The sequence below is a fragment of the Schistocerca americana genome, chromosome 1 (assembly GCF_021461395.2).
Source record: "Schistocerca americana isolate TAMUIC-IGC-003095 chromosome 1, iqSchAmer2.1, whole genome shotgun sequence".
In the NCBI taxonomy this organism is placed as follows: domain Eukaryota; kingdom Metazoa; phylum Arthropoda; class Insecta; order Orthoptera; family Acrididae; genus Schistocerca; species Schistocerca americana.
Genome location: NC_060119.1, coordinates 865058852 through 865079116, shown reverse-complemented (window position 1 = coordinate 865079116; position 20265 = coordinate 865058852). Strand labels below are relative to the sequence as shown.

Sequence of the window (20265 nt, the reverse complement as noted above, 5' to 3'; positions counted from 1 at the left end):
TGAATTTCCTATGTATAGTATCTGCCAATGTCTCTCAGAGTTCCATTTGATTTTATCACAGTAATGGTGTCCATGGCACAGACAACTGTTGGCTTCAAATGTTAATGTCATCAGTAAGTGAAATTTTGGTAGTTCCTTCCCTTTATTGTGTATCATTTCTTTTACAGTTATCTGGGGTTGACATAACCCATCACTTTATCCATTTGATACATTTAATATCTTCTGATGAGATCAATATTATTACTGCATACTATAAATTACCTCTTGGACTTTCAGACACATTTTACAATGTGCCATGCGGAGTGGCCACATGGGTTGAGGTGCCACGTCATGGATTGCACGGCCCCTCCTGTTGGAGGTTCGAGTCGTACCTCTGGCAAAGATGTGTGTGTTGTTCTTAGCATAAGTTAGTTTAAGTAGTAAGTAAGTCTAGGGATTGATGACCTCAGCAGTTTGGTCCCTTAGGAATTCACACCCATTTGAACTTTTTTACAGTGCTGCGTTGTGCCATATCTTATGAAAAGCAGCATGCAGGTATTCTCATCCAGCAAGTGATTGATTAAAGACTTTGTTTATGCACTACAGCAGTAAGTGTCATAATGTGGCTGTTGCTCAGCGATTTCTGCACGGTGTGACCTGTCTTTACGTCACACAGTGAGGTACTAGAGACACAAACATTAGACTCTCCATTAAGCTTAGCTCCACATCCACATTAATATGCAGACACTGGAACAAATAACTTGCTTGAAGCTGGTGGTAACTGCTGCAAATAGTGATGGCACAATCCTATCCCCAGGTATGAATGTAACACACACATCAGATGGTGGGAATGACATGCCAACTGCGACAATGAAACATGGAGAGAGAACTAATAGAAACTGTTGATGACGTTCTTGCAGACTTCCAAGCTGAATTAAAACAAAAAAGCATAACCTCAACAATCACAGTACCTTTTAGACAAAAAATTTGGTCACCTGCTCTTGTTCAGGTCAAACTTGCAGGTAACAATGCAGAATTAAGAGTGGAAAATGAAAGACTAAGAAAGGAACTTGCAATAGCCAATGCTCATATGTATCATTCAGAATTGCCAAAATACAAGCATAAATCAAGGCACTCAAGGAAGAGAATTACAAACTCTGAAAGGAAATACTGAATGTTCCAACATATGCTGCTGTAGGTTCTACTCCTAGTGTCACAAAACTGAAAAATGAAATGGCTAGTAAACTTGAGAAAGTAAAGGCAGACAAAACAGTGTTCTGTTTTTTAAGCCAACAAACAATCAGGACACAAGGGCAAAGTGATTAATCCATGTCAGGATAAAATCAAAATAAAGGGGATCAGATCAACTAGAAACACAATCGGTCGGGCACACAGTTTTAATCTGCCAGGAAGTTTCATAGAAACACAATGATTATCAAAATGGAGATGAAGACAGAGGCCATGAAAATTGCAGAGAAAGCATTGCAGCTAAAGGACATCAAATGCAAAGAGGATCAAAAAAACAGACCACTAGTGACCATATACAACGTCCCCATGTTCATTTCGGACAAGGATTTCATAGAGAAACTGTACGAGGTTAACCTCAGTGAGGATGTCACCAGAGAAATGGTTGATGAAGAAGTGAAGCTTAAGTTTAAAACAGCCCCAGAGAACAAGTGTACGGTGAACAACAGTATTGAGGTTAGCCCTCAAATATGGTATGTCCTTATGCAATGATAATGGGTATACATCAATTTCAAAGCACTTAGAATAAATAACTTCATAAGGGTTCAGAAATGCTACACTTACCATGACTTAGGGCACCAAGTTAAGTGCTGTAGGCAAGGTACAGCAGTCTGCTACAAATTTGTCAAACTGGGACACTACCAAACCAATTGTACTGAAAAGGCGGTTGGTTACATACCATGTATGTACAGACACTGTACTTGTAATAAAGCTGGCAGTCCAGAATGCCCCACATACAAACAGTTACTTGAAACACTGATCGCTAACACAGACTACACTTACCAAAACTATGTCTACTAAGACCACTACCTGTCAAGAGACCCTTCATTCCACATATCACAACAGTGCATACAAAGACATTCACCACTGGGAACACAAGTCTCCAGCTACTAGGGTGAGGCCAGGGCGCCACGCAATTGCACAGCAGCAACAAATGGGCTTCCTCTTGGAGACATTCGATGATACTGAAAATCTCCTGTCATCGGTTTCCAGTGACATGGTTCAGCATCATTACTTACAGGCAACGGAACACATAGCCAGGCACCTAAAATGTGAAATATATCTATGGGCTACCATGCACACATGCTTATTGTTAAGAACAGAAGAATTAGAAACAGCATTAGTAAAGATTGTGGAAAGCATATACATCACAAACAAGAACAATACGAAATTAATGATGAAATGTGCACCAACAACTACACATCTCATGAAACTTGACAGACACACAAGGATACAACCAAAATGCAGACATAGGAAAAATCACTATGACAGAACACAAACATGACACACAGAAACACAACAGGGTCTACAATATTGAAAAGTGCAAAACCTATATTGAACCAGTGATGCTCATTTCAGGGGGGTTCATGAACATAAATAACACAGTACAAAATATCATAATGCATGATGATGAACTGCATGGAAGGAAAAAAAGTGAAAACTTGAGGATTCCAAAAGAATGCAAACAGACAACTCAGTACAACTTCAACCAAATAAGCTCAAACGTAAACATGAATACAACAAAAAACAGGAAATACAGACACCTGCAACACACTCACAGCCTGAGCTGACAGTGAGGGAATGTCAGACCCATACAAAGAACACGGAACTTGGAGAATAGACAACATTTTAATTCTGGAAGAAAATATATGCCTTTAGGGGCTAGAAAACAGTGGCAACTTCCAAACATCACTGCGACTTGTGACTAAAATTGGCAACTCAAAAGGTGCCACAATTTGGTATCTGACATTTCAGTCAAAGTGTTTGTATGCTTCTCAACAACAGATTCAGTGACCGATGGATTGGTAGATGCGGACCAATTCCATGGCCTCCATGCTCTCCTGACCTCAACCCTCTTGACTTTCATTTATGGGGGCATTTGAAAGCTCTTGTCTACGCAACCCCGGAACCAAATGTAGAGACTCTTCGTGCTCGTATTGTGGACGGTTGTGATACAATACGCCATTTTCCAGGGCTGCATCACCGCATCAGGGATTCCATGCGACGGAGGGTGGATGCATGTATCCTCGCTAATGGAGGACATTTTGAACATTTCCTGTAACAAAGTGTTTGAAGTCATGCTGGTACGTTCTGTTGCTGTGTGTTTCCATTCCATGATTAATGTGATTTGAAGAGAAATAATAAAATGAGCTCTAATATGGAAAGTAAGCGTTTCCGGACACATGTCCACATAACATATTTTCTTTCTTTGTGTGTGAGGAATGTTTCCTGAAAGTTTGGCCATACCTTTTTGTAACACCCTGTATATTCTAGAAAATGTGTCCATAACTGTGAAGGGCATTTCATATGCCTCTGGCATTAACCTCAAGCAATAATTCACTCTCTGTTGAAATTAGACCAGAAAACTTCATTTTAATATTGACATTATCCAGATCCAAGAAGCTGCAAATTTTCTACAGGGAACTGGCAGCTGATTTTCTTCTAGAGCTGAAGTTTCCATGTGTTAAGATTTTAAAATTAAGTTCGCTTTGCACAGAATTCATCCTAAATAACATGCAGTGATATCTCACTCATCTCTATCATCTATCAATAATTTGTTCTTTTTTTCTTCTTTTTTTAGTTATACAATTAGTCACACTCTGTGTAACTTTCAGCTTAGGCTTTGCAGTCTGGCCTCAGTGGACCATGAGCTGGCCCTTTTGACCTGTTGGCCTGGCAATGTGGATGCAGCCCACTGGGCCAGAGACAATGGGATAGCAGAACAGTCTTCCAGTCTATCAGATTGCCACTCCAGTGCACTATACATTTTGCTCACAGTACTAACCACTACAGCCCTTCTAATGTGCTAAGGGATGCCTTGCATGTATCTGTATTGTCCTAAACTTATGGGGAGAAAATATGACTCATTAATATTTTGTTGACTGATAAGGGATATTTTCTTGTTGATAATCAGCCCTGCTGAGCTAAAATTTCTTTTTGCCAATGCACTTATTGAGTGGACTATTAGCATAGTTAGTGCTGATCTGAAGAGCCTCAGAAACTTTTTGTTGCGGACTCCCCACCATACCAGCAACTACACTGGATCCCCATTTTCAGAGTATCCTGTTCTAAGTAAAGTGAAATTTCATCTTATACTGCTGCTCGTCCTCTTGTAAGGGTCCTCTAGTTCATCTACCCATTCCCAAATCTGATTGTCTTTGTTTTCACTGAAACTGAAAGTAATTTATAAAGTAAAAAATACTGTTTTTGTATTTCCAGATGTTTGCAACAATTAATTTACAGAGAATGACTAAATAAACAGAGGCAAACAGTAAATTAAAAGACAGAGAGCAAGGGAGAAGTTTGAGATTGGGTGGGAGGGAGAGAAAAATTTCAACAAATGGAGAGACACTGAGAAACAGAAGAAAAGGTGGGAAAATGAGTAAGAGAAGAGGACACAGAGAGGCAGATATTTGCTTGCACTGATGCTAGAACACCACACTGACAGCACATTTAAGTTGCACATTCCTCTAATGCATCAGACAAGCTATACTTAGTACTGTGCACTTCCTTCTTTCTTCTGGCTTCAAATTTGTATGATTTTGAATGTTTGAACACTCAAGTGTTGAAACAAGATGCTCTTCACAAATCTCTACTTCCTCTTTCAGGGAAGATTCTGCTCTTCACTTGAGAGCTATGATGTCTGTCTCAAATGGACAATAAGACATTAATAATGATGTCCTTTGGCATCAATGAATGCACATGAACAATGAATTCATTTGGATATCTTCTGAGTATACTTTTTTCAATGATGCATTGTGGTTCCTGAAAGGGTGCAATGAGCAAGCATATTGTAGTACCTTGTTAAAATAAAATGAAGTGTTGAGTGCTTCTTTGCTTGAAGCTCATTAGCAATATCTTGAAACTTCAATAGGAGGCCTTAACTCCCTTCCTATCAAAGTTTCAAGACATCACTAATGAGCTTCAAGCAAAGACACACTCAACACTTCCACTTTGTTTTGTCAAGGTATTAAGATATGCTTGCTTCTGTTCTGTCACCACAACACTAATCTTGTCAATGGCATTTACCACAGTCTCTTATCGTATTAACAATAATATTCCAGGGTGTGTCTATCAGGAGCTGTACTGATTTGGTGAGAAGCTTACTTAAACAAGTTTATTTAAAAATGTAATTCATATTCATCTTTCAAGTTGTTATTAATTTAAGTATCCAAGGTGCATTTTCTTTGAGAAATTTCTGTGTATCTAACTTGTGTCATAACATAATGCAGTAGAATTTGCTTAAATGGTTGAAGTGTCATCTTGATGTTGGTTGACTGGTTTGTTACAAATGTTGCACCTTCCACATCTGTGACAAAAATTTCGTAACTTTGTAATTCAAACAAACTTTCTCTCTGAATATTGAGACCAGGTGTAGCATCTTCATCAGGAAACTTCATGATGCACAATATGTACAGTTTCATCTGCATTTTGGGAGCAATATAGTGACCAATGGTGGTGAAATGCTTAGTTTTACTATATTAATCGGACCATAAACCATCTCAAAAGCACATAAATTGGTTGCTGCACAAGCTTTGGTTTTCTATTGGACATACCTTCTCTGATTTATTCAGCAGTATCAGAAATCGTATGGCAGTTGAGGAAGGACTTCATTAACATTAATGCAGCCAGATTTTGCATTTTATGCATCTATGTCTATAAGTTTTGAAATAAATTCATTAACACAACATCTTAAACAGTTTATAAGAATGTAGATCCTGGGTGCATGTGAAATGCAACTACCAGTAACAATGCATTTTTTTCTTGATGGGATGCCTCAGTTTATCAAGAGTTTCTCACTATTAACTCATTTTTATCTGATTAAAGATGAAATTGCTGCCACTTTCGTGAAGCAATAAACAAAATGACATAAGTTGCAATCTACAAAATCAACATAGTCAGTTGATTGTGTACGGTGTACAGCCAAAAACGTTTCCATATTGCTAACAAGAAAAAATTCTTTTTGAATTAATGTTTCCTTCACTAACTGCTTGGTAAGAATACCCTGTGGTGCTGGTGATGTTAACACATAAGATGAAGGTGGGAGTGACAACTGTAACTTAAGCCCCATATTTAAAATTTACAAAAGCTCCATATCTGTTCTTGAGATGTGTGAGCCAAGTTCCAAATCTGCTCTGTGAGATACGGCACCTCCACCAACTGATGCAGCTCCACAGTTGGGAAGTCAATTGGCAGGTGGATGGTCTCACTTCAGCATGTGACTGTTAAGGTACTGGAGTCACTTGTGGCCCAGAGAGATGTTGACTGACGCTACTATAGCATAACCAAATACAGGTTACAACAGCATGAGGTAGAGAAGGACTCCAGGCTGTGCTGGCAGTGAGGATGATGGATTCCAGCCATTGTGCTGCTGTTGCTTGAACATGGTCTATGTGAGAGCTCCACATAAGGTGCCTGTTTGAAGTTACACCAGAAAATTTGGCTGTCTTCATCAATGGGAGAGGGATGCCCTGATTTGTGTCTGCTGGTGTCTTCTGGGATCAATTCCCTGCAAAGGGCATTCACTTTTGTCATAGGGGCATTAAAGGACAGGCACTATTTCGTCCATAGTGGGTGGTGGGGTTGCATGTCCACTGGAGACAGCATCCACTGGAGGTGCCCAGCACTCATGCCATGTGAGCACCACTCGTACTGTCAGCAAAACAGCATGGTGCTCATTCTGGACTCAAATATTCCCAGTACTGGTTGTTGATTCTGTTGTAAAGGGTTCTGCTGTTCACATCATGCTGATTACATATCTTGTAAAGTATGGTATATAAATAAATCTTCAGTACACTGCATTCATGAATTACAAATTATTTTATTTGAAAATGGAAGTCATTGATGTTTTAAGTCATGAGATGGCAATAAAACTTATATCAGTCGGTAAATGTTGCAAGCATCACCTTGAGGTTTTATAAATGGTTTTGAGATACAGAGTTTGAACATTCATTCAAACTTCTGGCAACCTTTGCCCAATTAATTGAAATAACTATAGAGCTGGATAAACGCAGGGCTTTATAGACAGATACAAAATGAAATCTAGCAAAGGCAACAGGCTGGCCCAGTGAGTAGCCTCAGCATGTAACCCACTGGGCTGGAAAAGCATCAGGCCATTGGGGCATGTTAACACAGCATGGCTGTGTAACACTCCAGATTGACCCCTCTCAGCAGTTTTGCACCAACTGCCTTTCCATTTCTTGATTGTCTCGTTTAGGTACAAAAAAATTTAGCTGTTAAAAATTTAGCTGTTGTGGCTAATGTTGGGAGCTTTTGTTTTGCAGTGATTTTCATCACAAGGCAGATAATCCTTCCATATGTTGGGAAATATAACTGTTTTTCTTTTTATTGTTGTTGTACATCTCACCTTTCATTCTTATTTTCTTGTTTGTAATTTTTCTGTTCAGTTTCCACATATTTGTTAGCATTTTAAAATCAAATGTTTACAATACAACTCTTTAAAATATGGGGATTTAAATTTATTTGAAAAAAAAATCCTTTGGTACATCCATAGTTTTATCATATCTACAGGCATAATTAAAATTTTCTGTTGAAACTTTCTGATAGGTGAGCAATTTGGTGAAGAATTTTCAAAACTGAATCCTATGAAAAAGGTTCCTATGATCATAGATGGAGATTTCACATTGACTGAAAGGTAACACACAGTAAATTCTGAGCTTTGGCACCATAACTTTGCTGCCAACAGCAATTCATTTAGACTGTGAATGGATTTTTGTTTCAGTGTAGGAATTTTAAGATACTTGAGTCGGGAGAGAAATGTTCCTGACCATTGGTATCCTGCTGACAGCAAAAGACAGGCAAGAGTTGATGAATATCTGGAGTGGCAACATACAAATACAAGGAGTAACTGTTCACTGTATTTTACTAGCAAGGTTAGTAAGATAAGTGATATGTGCACTTTAGTAATGTTTTAGTTCATGGATTTACAATGTTCTACATCCTGTTTGTCCTTTTTTTTAGTGAAAGAACTTCTGAAGAATATAGAGGTTGATGTACAAGTCTACATTTTTTAAAGCTAAGGTGGTAGTAGTGGTGGTGGTGGTGATTAGAGGTTTTGGGTGCTAAATTTCATGGTGATCAGTGCTTGTTTAAAACTAATGATGAGCATTTAATCACCTATAGGTGCACTAATGGTAGGACACAAAGATGCTGTACCTACTATAATACAAGTCCAGTGTAAATCAAATCAAAGACACCAAGGTGATCACTGGGAAACCTCTCACCTAAAACATAACGTTCGCTTGCAGCTTTAGAACTTAGTTAAAGAAAACAGCATAATAATGGAAAAAATAAATAACACACACACAAAAGAGGAAAAGGGGCCATAGCAAGCAATAAAATACTAGATTTATTCAAGGAAAATAGCCCAAAATGGCACTCTTTCAACTGTGCTTGATCGTAGTTGAAAAACTGCTAGTTCATACTACAGTAACAGGCTTACAGGTCATCAAAGCAGCATTACATAACACCAAAGACCTCAGCGGGTGGAACAACTATACTATACTTTAAAAAACAAAATTCTGTTTAAAATTTGACAGGAAACAGTCTAGAATGAATATCATGAAAAATACAAACATGCTAAGAATATGGGAAAACAGTTGCAATATCGAAAGATAAAGCTGACAGGATTCTTGTGAATATCTAGAACATGCAAGATTTAAAAATAATAATAGCAACAATTTCAGAACAACTAAATACATAAAGAATGAGGAGGACATGTTATCTTACAATCAGATAAAGCTATACATAGGCAATGGTATGGCTATTACAAACAGTGACACAAGAAAGAATTCTGGATTAGACTAGAAGTCAAGTTTTACATTAGCAGATGGAGACAATCACTGCATGCTATTTATGTAACCTGTACTTCACTGCTCTTCCACTTACACTACTCAGCAGCCATGTTGCCTGATATGTGAAACAAAACATTTAAGGAACTTTACGTAGAGCATTATCAGCTATCTATAACCTGGCAAAGTAAATACTTACTTATTAGGAACATCAGAATAGTGGAATTTACATCCCCAAATTGAAACGTCCAGAAAAATTGTGGAAGTAGTGGCTAATAAGGTATTCTTTTAGTTTGTCCTGCCCAATGTCTAACCACAATTTGATACAGGCTTTTGTGCTACAATATAGAACACCATTCTAAATCATAGATAGTGACATAAGGTCTACACGGAAATTAGTTTTGTGGTTACAAATTTCACAATTCATCCTAAACCCACTCTTGCTATTAATTACAATTACCATTAGGGAGAGCATGAACTGCCACTTGAAAGAACCTCAAGGTTTTTTTTCATGCGGCTTCTGCAAGAATACGGCTATGAACTTTGTACAATATTCTTACTGCATTCTGCTGTAGAAATAATAAATCTTGACCTTAGCTACATTACCCCAGAAGATTATACTATTTATTTATTTGAATTTCATAGATCTATATTGTGATGAATCACAAGGATGTGGAATGAGTCAGGTTTACATTATTACATAGGTACAATAAACTGTCTACAATAAAATAATGTACACTATTGAGAATATTTTAGGGTACAAAAAGAAAAGTATGTATATTTATAAATTGACCATCATATATCAGAAAGACAAATAATGGTTAGCACATTAGAGATAGAGTCTCAAAACATAAATAGAAATTGCAATACTAGTTTACAAAAACAATCATTGATTAATCTTCATATTCTCATCAAGAGAGTAAAATGACTTAGCCATGGATATTTTCTTAATTTAGATTTAAATGTAGATGGGTCATTAAAGTGGACTTTAATATCTGACAGAAGATAATTGAAAACTTTTTTAGCAGAATAGTGAACACCTTTTGTGCAAGACTTAGATGTTTTATAGCCCTATTTAAATCATTTTTAGACCTTGTATTGTGATGATGGTATGCACTATTAGATGTTAAGAGAGAGTGCTTATTATAGCCAAATTCCATCAGAGAAAATAAGTATTGAGAAGTGGTCATTAATATTCAGAGCTTATGGAACTGGTTTCTGCAAGAACATCTTGGGTGAATGACACTCATGATTCTAAGTGCTCTCTTTTTCACAAAAGAGATTATTTGGCTAAAAGTTGTTTACCCAAAAAAAATATTGTATGATATGACAGTATATTACAAAGACAGTACTGACTGAAACTACTTAAGCAACCATTGTGCAGCTTAACTCAGTAAGAGTGATTTCTATAAGCAAAGAAGGCAGAATTGAGGTTTTTGGTTTATGTTCTGTGTGCTGGCATCAGCTCAATTTATCATGCATTCATATGAGTTGGAACTTCATATATGGAGTCTCATCCAGTGTGTGCTAGTTGGATCATTACTTCTGATTCATGTCATTTTTATTTGTGTGTAACTGCAAAATATGAGTCATTGTATGATTAAGAGTTAAGCTATTTGCTGTCAACCAATTGTAAGACTGAGCCATCTCTCTCAGCTGTGTCTGGCACAGATATTGTATCATCAAGCAACACAGTTTTTGAAGACTCCTCCAATGTCCCAGTCATTTAAATAAGCCAAGAATGGGAGTGGACTTAGCACCTGAACGTTGTGGAACACCATTTTTTATGTTTCTCACACTGAATTTAGTATTATTCCTGTTATATGATTTGACATGACTCTTTTTCTGTTGTAATGATTCCATCCATGCACCATTTTCCAAGTTTCTATAGTAGAATTTTATGATGTTCAGGGTGAAAGAACTAGACAAAAGTCAGACAAAGTCAGAATATTTAGCACTGAAGGACGTGCAGATCAGGTCTTGCAAGATCCAGGATGATGAGCTGAAATCGGTCTGAAAATTTAAATACCTGGGGTCATACATACAGAGGGATGGAGGACTGGAAAGTGAGATACAACACCGAATAAATTGTGGTTGGAACAACTGGAGGAAAATGAGTGGAGTGTTGTGTGACAAGAAAGTGAGTATTGGTTTGAAAGGGAAAGTGTACAAGTCAGTGGTAAGGCCTGCTATGATATACGGGGCAGAGACCTGGACAACCACAGTAGCCCAGGAAAGGAAGATGGAAGTGGTGGAAATGAGGATGCTGAGGTGGATGTGTGGGGTAACAAGGAAGGACAGGATTAGAAATGAATTTATTAGAAGAGCTGTGAAAGTAGGACCCATGGGGAAAAAGATACAAGAGAGCAGACTAAGGTGGTACGGACACTTACAGAGAAAAGGGGAAGAGTATAACGGAAACAGAGTTGACGATATAAAGATTGAAGGAGCGAGAAGGAGAGGAAGACCGAAGATGAGGTGGAAGGATAAGATATCTGGGGACCTAAGGGAGAAAGGATGGAAGAAGGAAGAGGCAATGGATAGAGAACTATGGAGGAGAACGATGCAGAAGAGCAACACCGACACTACGTGACGTGGGACAAGCCGACGATAAAGAAGAAGAAGAAGAAGAAGAAGAAGAGTGAAAGAACTAGACAAGATCACAGAAAACACCAACAGCGTAATTTTTCTTTTTTATCGCTACCAAAGCTGAATACATTGCTTTCTTAGTAGAGAAGCTCTTATGGAAGCCAGACTGAGCTGTTAAAGGTGAAACCATCTCCTGTAAGCTACCTTCTGAAATACTTTTCGTAACATGGGAAGGAGGGAGATTGGTATATAGTTAGAGGTCATCTGTTTTCTCAATTTTTACAAATTGGGCTCACTGCTGCATACTTCATCTTTCATGAAATACAACTTTACTTGTCAACTGTCTGATATCTTGTGGTGGAGTAAGTGTTGCCTATGTAAGTAATTTTTAGTTACCTGCTTTCAGTTACAGTTAGGCAGAATTATTTGAATTTAGTGCCCAACAACTTGACTTTAACATCATATGTCTCACTGCTACTGTCATCTGGGAATTTAGTACCAGCTGCATTACATACGTTGTTCATTTCATGCCTAATAATGCACCAAATGACCTTTGCTTTATTGTAAGAATTTTAAATTTTTTGTACATAACACAAAGTTTTGCTTTTTTGATGACAGTGAAGAATTTTGCATGCTGTTTGTAGTGCGACAAATGTCCAACTTTTAACATTTTTCATTTTTGAGTCCTTTTCTACAACGCATTACACATATGTAACATTGAGATTCAAGGTAATGGTATTGGCATGGGTACGATAAATGTATAATCATAGTTTTACATTCTGAAATCAGATTATTACAAAAACTCATATAATAATGTAACAAGAATTGTATTTACATACATTTCTTTTAGTAGTGGAATCTTCTGAAGCAGTTTCTGTCTTTGTTCAAGCACAGAAAAACTTTGAATTTTGGCATTGAACAGAAGTGTTCTGTTTCCTGCAAATTTTGCACCTTCCTCTTGTGTTATTCCACTGAGGAAAGTGGTCAATTTTGCCCTTCTGGCATTCTAGCACTGGAGTTACTGTAGTAGCTGGTTTCTTGAATTTTTTGGAGATATCTTCAGTGCTTGAATTTTAATTGTTCAGCAGATATCAATGCACTTGCAACATTAGCTTGAAACAGTCTGAGAGAAACATGTTTTTCAGGCAGGACCTTGCAGTCTTCTCTGTATTTCTGCCAGCTATTGACAATAGCTATTGTTACTGTGTGCCAGAAGGTATACAAATACCATCTTCTGGATTTTATGGGATATTTGTACAGTGATGTCAACATATCATAAAGATCTACTCCTCCCATATTACAATTGTACATTAGAACAATGTTTGGTCTTGAGACAAGAATATGTTCTTTATTAGTCCTATCCCATCTTTTTGCCATGTCCTTTGGCTCTACACCTGTTAGCAAAGATAACAATGTAACGCATTTGTTATCATACCATTTTGCAACCATGAAATTTATTTTTATTTTTTTTATTTATTGTATTTTTTTGCATGGAGACACCAACTGGTGTCTTTTGCAAACGTCATAGCATTTTTTTACAAGTTTAGTACAGTCATACATACATATGTGATTACATATACATGATACAAATGTACCATTGTACCTAATAAGGCACAATATTTGGTGTTACATCGAACCTATTATAAATATTCAGATTTTACACAACTCATATATATATAATCTGTGTGTGTGTGTGTGTGTGTGTGTGTATATATACAATATTTTATTTTAGTTTAATATTAATATTCACTTAAAGAATATAAACACTTGTCAATCAAGAAATATTTCAGTTTCACTTTGAATAAGTTCCCTTTGTGGCACCTTACAGAGCTCGGTAATCTGTTGTACCATATTTGACCACTAATGCATGGACTATGGTCTGTTGTTTTCAATTTTGTTCTTTGTCTGTAGTAGCAGTCTTTATTTCTTGTATTATAGGCATGCGTATCAGAGCACTTTGTTGCTTTGTTTTGATGTGTCACAAAAAATATAATTAATTTGTAAAGATACAGAGAGTAGACTGTGAGGTATTTATGATGGACAAAGATTTCCCTGCATGAATCTCTATACCCTAATCCATGGATAATTCTGATTGCTCTTTTCTGTAGGGTTAATATTCTGTTCATATGTATGTCGGCAGCACAACCCCATCTCTCTATCCCGTAATTAATCTGTGCAAAAATGGTTCCATAATAAATTGTTTTTAATGTCTGATGTGGAACTACTTTTGATAACTGGCTGATTAGATGTAATGAATTGCTGATTTTATTGCATAAAAATTTGATATGGTTTACCCATCTTAGATTTTCATCTTCCACTACTTCAATTCCACCTATGTTACTGATAGAGGTTTGGTGTGAGTTTGTAAGTTTAATTGGCAATAACTGAGATTTACTGATATTAACTTTCAAACCTTGATCTTGGAAATAAGTAGTTATTTGACTTAGTCCCTCAGTTGCTACCAACGTTAACTCATCATTTTGTTTACCAAGAAATAACAGTGAGGTATTGTCTGCAATTGCCCGTTGTGTCAACTTATGAAGCTATAGTACCGCGTCCTTGCACTTTCATCTGCTTTTCTTCAGGAAGAGTACATTGCTTGAATCTTCCAGCTCTTATGGTGCCTGTATAATAAATACCCCTCTTCAGGAGACTCTCAGCAACATGATACAATTTGAATAAATTGTCTGGATAAACCATAAAAAAGCAATTGTCTTCCAATGCTGCAGTTAGCTTCATCACAACTTTATAACCAAGATCCTTTACAGGCACATGCTTTGTTGCCTTAGAAGCCGCACCTTGGTAAACATCAAAATCACACAAATATCCTAACGAACAAGCTCTAGCCCACATTTTGAATCCCCATCTTGTTGGCTTGTTTTGTATATATTGTTGAAGACTACTGAATCCTCTGAAAAGGATCATTATTTTGTCAACACACTGATCCTGCTCTGGCAGTTTTCTCAGGTAAGCTTGTGGGAACAAAATAAGCCAAGGTCAAATTTTCCATAACTTATCTTCTCTCTGTGTTAGTCTAGTAACAATAAGTTTCTGAAAGCGGCTTCAAGCAGAAACCAGATTATACACCACATTTTTCCCAATAACATCGCACACTAGGCATCTGAGCCAAGCCCATTCACAAATAAATATCTAAAAGCTGCTCCAGCTCAGCTAGGGCAATGTCAATAGTTGTACCAAATTTCTGAATACTATAAATATTAGTTTGTTGAACACAGAGTTCCAGCATTTCATGTGTCACAAGAGATTGAAGTACTGCAAAGGGGTAAGCACTTCTTCAGGTTTGTCTTCTGGAAGCTGCACAAATGGATGAATTTCTGGAGTAAGGCCACCATCGATACACAACAACTCTGTATCTTCTGGAACATCCTCAGGATTTACTGAATCAAAAACAGACAACTCTTGCAACACCTTTGGAGTTGAAGTTTCTCCACTGCCATGATACGTGCTACCATTAGTTGAAATTTTATCATCATCCTCATCATCAAGTTAAAAAAAAATCACTTTCATCAGGATTATTTAGACTCTCAAGAATGTCATCAATAATTAACTGGAAGTAAAAGAAAATGCCTAAGCATCACAATATGAACATTAATAAACACAACCCTAAATGCCCACATGCTGTTACACATACGTAACATGAGTTCATTTCAACAATCCTATGGTATTTCAAAATGCAGAGCCAAAAGAATACAAATAATTGGTCCACTAGTACTTATTTAAAGAGACAATACTTAATATATACTAATTAAAACATATTATCTACACAAACAGAGGATCCCAAATACCTTCCACGACATGATTGTGACCAACTTCTGCTCTGGAGCAGAAATTACAAAGATGGTCAAAGATAATATTTCTACAGTAGTTCCAATTATTCCTGGCAGAATGCACTGCAAGGCTTGTGCAAATGTGTAAACAATAGGCATTGGTGAAATAGCATTAACTAAAGACCAGTAAAACCCATATAAAACTTACGTTACATACACTCCTGGAAATGGAAAAAAGAACACATTGACACCGGTGTGTCAGACCCACCATACTTGCTCCGGACACTGCGAGAGGGCTGTACAAGCAATGATCACACGCACGGCACAGCGGACACACCAGGAACCGCGGTGTTGGCCGTCGAATGGCGCTAGCTGCGCAGCATTTGTGCACCGCCGCCGTCAGTGTCAGCCAGTTTGCCGTGGCATACGGAGCTCCATCGCAGTCTTTAACACTGGTAGCATGCCGCGACAGCGTGGACGTGAACCGTATGTGCAGTTGACGGACTTTGAGCGAGGGCGTATAGTGGGCATGCGGGAGGCCGGGTGGACGTACCGCCGAATTGCTCAACACGTGGGGCGTGAGGTCTCCACAGTACATCGATGTTGTCGCCAGTGGTCGGCGGAAGGTGCACGTGCCCGTCGACCTGGGACCGGACCGCAGCGACGCACGGATGCACGCCAAGACCGTAGGATCCTACGCAGTGCCGTAGGGGACCGCACCGCCACTTCCCAGCAAATTAGGGACACTGTTGCTCCTGGGGTATCGGCGAGGACCATTCGCAACCGTCTCCATGAAGCTGGGCTACGGTCCCGCACACCGTTAGGCCGTCTTCCGCTCACGCCCCAACATCGTGCAGCCCGCCTCCAGTGGTGTCGCGACAGGCGTGAATGGAGGGACGAATGGAGACGTGTCGTCTTCAGCGATGAGAGTCGCTTCTGCCTTGGTGCCAATGATGGTTGTATGCGTGTTTGGCGCCGTGCAGGTGAGCACCACAATCAGGACTGCATACGACCGAGGCACACAGGGCCAACACCCGGCATCATGGTGTGGGGAGCGATCTCCTACACTGGCCGTACACCACTGGTGATCGTCGAGGGGACACTGAATAGTGCACGGTACATCCAAACCGTCATCGAACCCATCGTTCTACCATTCCTAGACCAGCAAGGGAACTTGCTGTTCCAACAGGACAATGCACGTCCGCATGTATCCCGTGCCACTCAACGTGCTCTAGAAGGTGTAAGTCAACTACCCTGGCCAGCAAGATCTCCGGATCTGTCCCCCATTGAGCATGTTTGGGACTGGATGAAGCGTTGTCTCACGCGGTCTGCACGTCCAGCACGAACGCTGGTCCAACTGAGGCGCCAGGTGGAAATGGCATGGCAAGCCGTTCCACAGGACTACATCCAGCATCTCTACGATCGTCTCCATGGGAGAATAGCAGCCTGCATTGCTGCGAAAGGTGGATATACACTGTACTAGTGCCGACATTGTGCATGCTCTGTTGCCTGTGTCTATGTGCCTGTGGTTCTGTCAGTGTGATCATGTGATGTATCTGACCCCAGGAATGTGTCAATAAAGTTTCCCCTTCCTGGGACAATGAATTCACGGTGTTCTTATTTCAATTTCCAGGAGTGTATATGTAACTGGGGGTACTAAGCAATGGCATTTAAAACATTTGCTTCTGAGGCTTTGTACACTGTAAGAACTCCTGTCTGTTAGTGAAGAACAGTATTCAAAGCGCTATATGATGTATTACTCATTCACGTCCATGATGTGGAACTTTATTCCACTTATAAGAACTACTCCCCCTCTCTTCATGTTATCCCTACAGTAATGTACCCCTGGATCTGTGAAGTTGCTGATCTTTTGTGCACTCATTAATTTCTTGGCATATTTTCCATGAGATTTAGTAGAGTAACCGAGACACACAAGGACAATACTTTAAGGGGGTAAAGCTATAAACATGATTTAGAATCAGCAGTGCAGTGACAGGGTGGAAGCCAGCCACCAACAAAACTAGTCAGTGTTGGCCAGCAGGCTACATAGTCAGTAGCTTTGCATCTGCCTCTTTGGCAACAGAGTACACATGCTGATGCTGTGCAACCCTCAGGGAGGTATTACAGCCTGATTATAACAACTACGTCATTGGTCCCATCCCAGAACTTTCTGTGCAACCCATTGACTCTGAAATTACAGTAATATCAGCATGGAGCTGCAGGAGGCCCTACTTAAGGATGCATGAACCGGCTCATCATCGTCGAACACACGGGCAGCAATGCAACATTGTGCCTGTGCTACTCCATGCTGCACCAATGATGCAGACACTCTTGCCTCTGCCGGGACACGAGCTGCTGCTTGACACCTAAGCATCTGGGCACCAGTGGCAGCCTTGCACTTGGCTGCTATCCCAAGAGAACAACAAGAGTATCTAGCCATCTCTGGCCTTGCCAGAGTACCAAAACTATGTTCTGAACCCTGGAGTGGGATGCATCCTGATGTCCTCACAGCAACAGGTGACACCACACCGTCACCATGAGCATGGCAATGCAACAGTGGTGGCGGGCAGTCAGCAGCTGTAGGCTACTGCACCAGATAAATACTCTTGTATTCACTGCACTGCCCACTAATGGCTGTTAAAAAAAATCCCCAATACAGAAGGTGCTGTAACCATCATCAGTTATTCTTCAGCTGCACAACATCCTTCCTTGGCAGAGAATCGTAGCCCACGCTCAGCAATAACAATCACCCTGTTGTAACACATTTGGTAGTGAAAGATGGCTGCTGACACTTGATGTCATCATCTGAAAAAATGATTCTGGCTTTAGAAAAGGATATATCAGCTGGCATTGCAAAAAGTGATTTAAGTGTGTAATGAAATAACTCTGTGTTAGACCACAGTGTCACTGTCAGTGAACATGCAGCACAAAAGAAATTGACACTGATGTGAATTAAATAAATCAACTTCTTTGTTGTGTCTCCTGAATGTAGTTAAAAGGGGTTATATTTATTACAGAGGACACATTCTGGATATGGCAATATCAGTACATTATGTCAGGTGATATACTTGCCTGTTATCACATTATAGGCCAATTTATGGTGAAAAAACTCATTCATAAATCATGACAAGAAACGTATTAGAAAATTTATATAAACAGAAATGTTTTTTTTTTATATTCTGAGACATTCATGGCCCTCTTTTAGTTGTCAGCAACACACTTAAAAATTAGCATATCATGGCTGAAATACACTAACTCTTTTAGCATGTCTTATTGATCAGCAAATTATGCCTGTTTTTTCAACAGTTTCTGTTTCCAGCAATGAAAGGAAAACAGCCTAATCTTGAAACAGTTGCTAGACGAGAACAAATAATGGCAGCAACATTGAATGAAGTGGAAATTATCTGGTTGAACAAAAAACCATATCTGGCTGGAGACGAAATCAGTATTGCTGATCTCCTTGGGGCATGTGAGATTGAACAAACTAGTGAGTATTACATCATTGGGAAACACCATTAAGGAACTTGCTTCATCCTCTTCCTGCTCTTGCTGAAAAAAAAATTGTGAACCATACAGCAAATATAAAAGGTTTTTCTATCACAGACTGCATATATTTTTACTCCTTTGTTTCCATTTCTCTTCTTAACAGAGTGTTTCTTAAAATCCCAAAAGAAATTATGAGGAATATAACTTCAAGGAGATAAAATAGATACAAAGACTTTTGTCCATTAGTGTGTAAAATGAGAGCTTACAAGTAAGTGCTTCATTTGGAACAAGAAAGGAAGATATAAAGAAAGAAAGGTGTATAGACTTTTTAACACATTTCTTCCTAGTGTTGCATATGACATGCAATAAAAAGTTTAACTTCACAAAATGCAGTCAAATTGAACTCACACAAAACTCATCATGCATGTGTTAAATCAGTCACAAGTTCTCTGGCAATGTTCTTATGGTTCACTATTAGTCTAACACTTCATGAAAAAAATAAATGACTGAAAACTTTGTGTTGCACCACTGGGAAGAAATAGGGAAGAAATAGTTGTTTAACAACTAAATGGGAAAGTTTGAACTGCCTTTTACCATTAATTCATTCATTGCATATTACTTGGGATGTGACTCACCACTGTGTAAGCTTTATAGCAGGCTTAAGATTGCCTTTTCTAATTCAGAGTGGAGAGGTTGTATTAGCTTTTTAATAATTATGTTTCCAGGAATGGCAGGCTACAATCCCTGTGATGGATTTCCAAAACTCTCAGCTTGGTTAGAGCGAGTTCATCGTGACACACTACCACATTATGACAAAGTTCATGCGATGGTAAGAAAGATAACAGAGAAGTATGGAGGTGTACCACATCCTTCACTCACAAAGCTGTGATACTGAACAACAAATGCAGATGTTGGAAAGGCTTGGTACATGGATTTATATTTATCTTTAAATTGAACAGCCTTTCCTTTGTTGAGTGCTGTACATAACAACGTACAATTTAAAATGTTAAAACATTATGTGCAGAGGTTTATTTTAAAGCCACATGAAAAATAATTAGTGTCTTATTATAACGTTACTTCAACATGTATAGCATTTTTTATAAGAATATGTGCTTCATTCCAGAGGTGTCATCACCCAGTGAGCTATTCAAGATACACAAACAGAAAATATATTCAGCTGAAGCAATAACAAAAGTTTTCATTTAATACTTATTTGAGACTGCACCTTATATTCCCTTTCACTGCCTATAGCATTAAGGGCAACTGTGCAAAATCTAATGATTTAAGCAGTAAAGGCAACAACTCACTGAACAGCTGAAGCAATGAGCCCTTGATTGACACATAAACAAGACAGAGAACATTGGTAG

The 20265-nt window shown here is 38.7% G+C and overlaps 1 protein-coding gene across 1 annotated transcript in view; it reads left to right on the top strand.

Annotated features, from left to right (window-relative positions):
* The window catches only part of LOC124547035 (glutathione S-transferase theta-1-like), a 34255-nt gene extending 14468 nt beyond the window's left edge, over positions 1-19787 (top strand). Inside the window, exons 2-5 of the mRNA XM_047125080.1 lie at positions 7792-7879; positions 7967-8117; positions 18719-18899; positions 19624-19787. Of these exons, the coding sequence (XP_046981036.1) occupies positions 7792-7879; positions 7967-8117; positions 18719-18899; positions 19624-19787 (584 nt within the window). The remainder of the gene's footprint in view (positions 1-7791; positions 7880-7966; positions 8118-18718; positions 18900-19623) is intronic.
* The last annotated feature ends 478 nt before the right edge of the window (positions 19788-20265 follow it).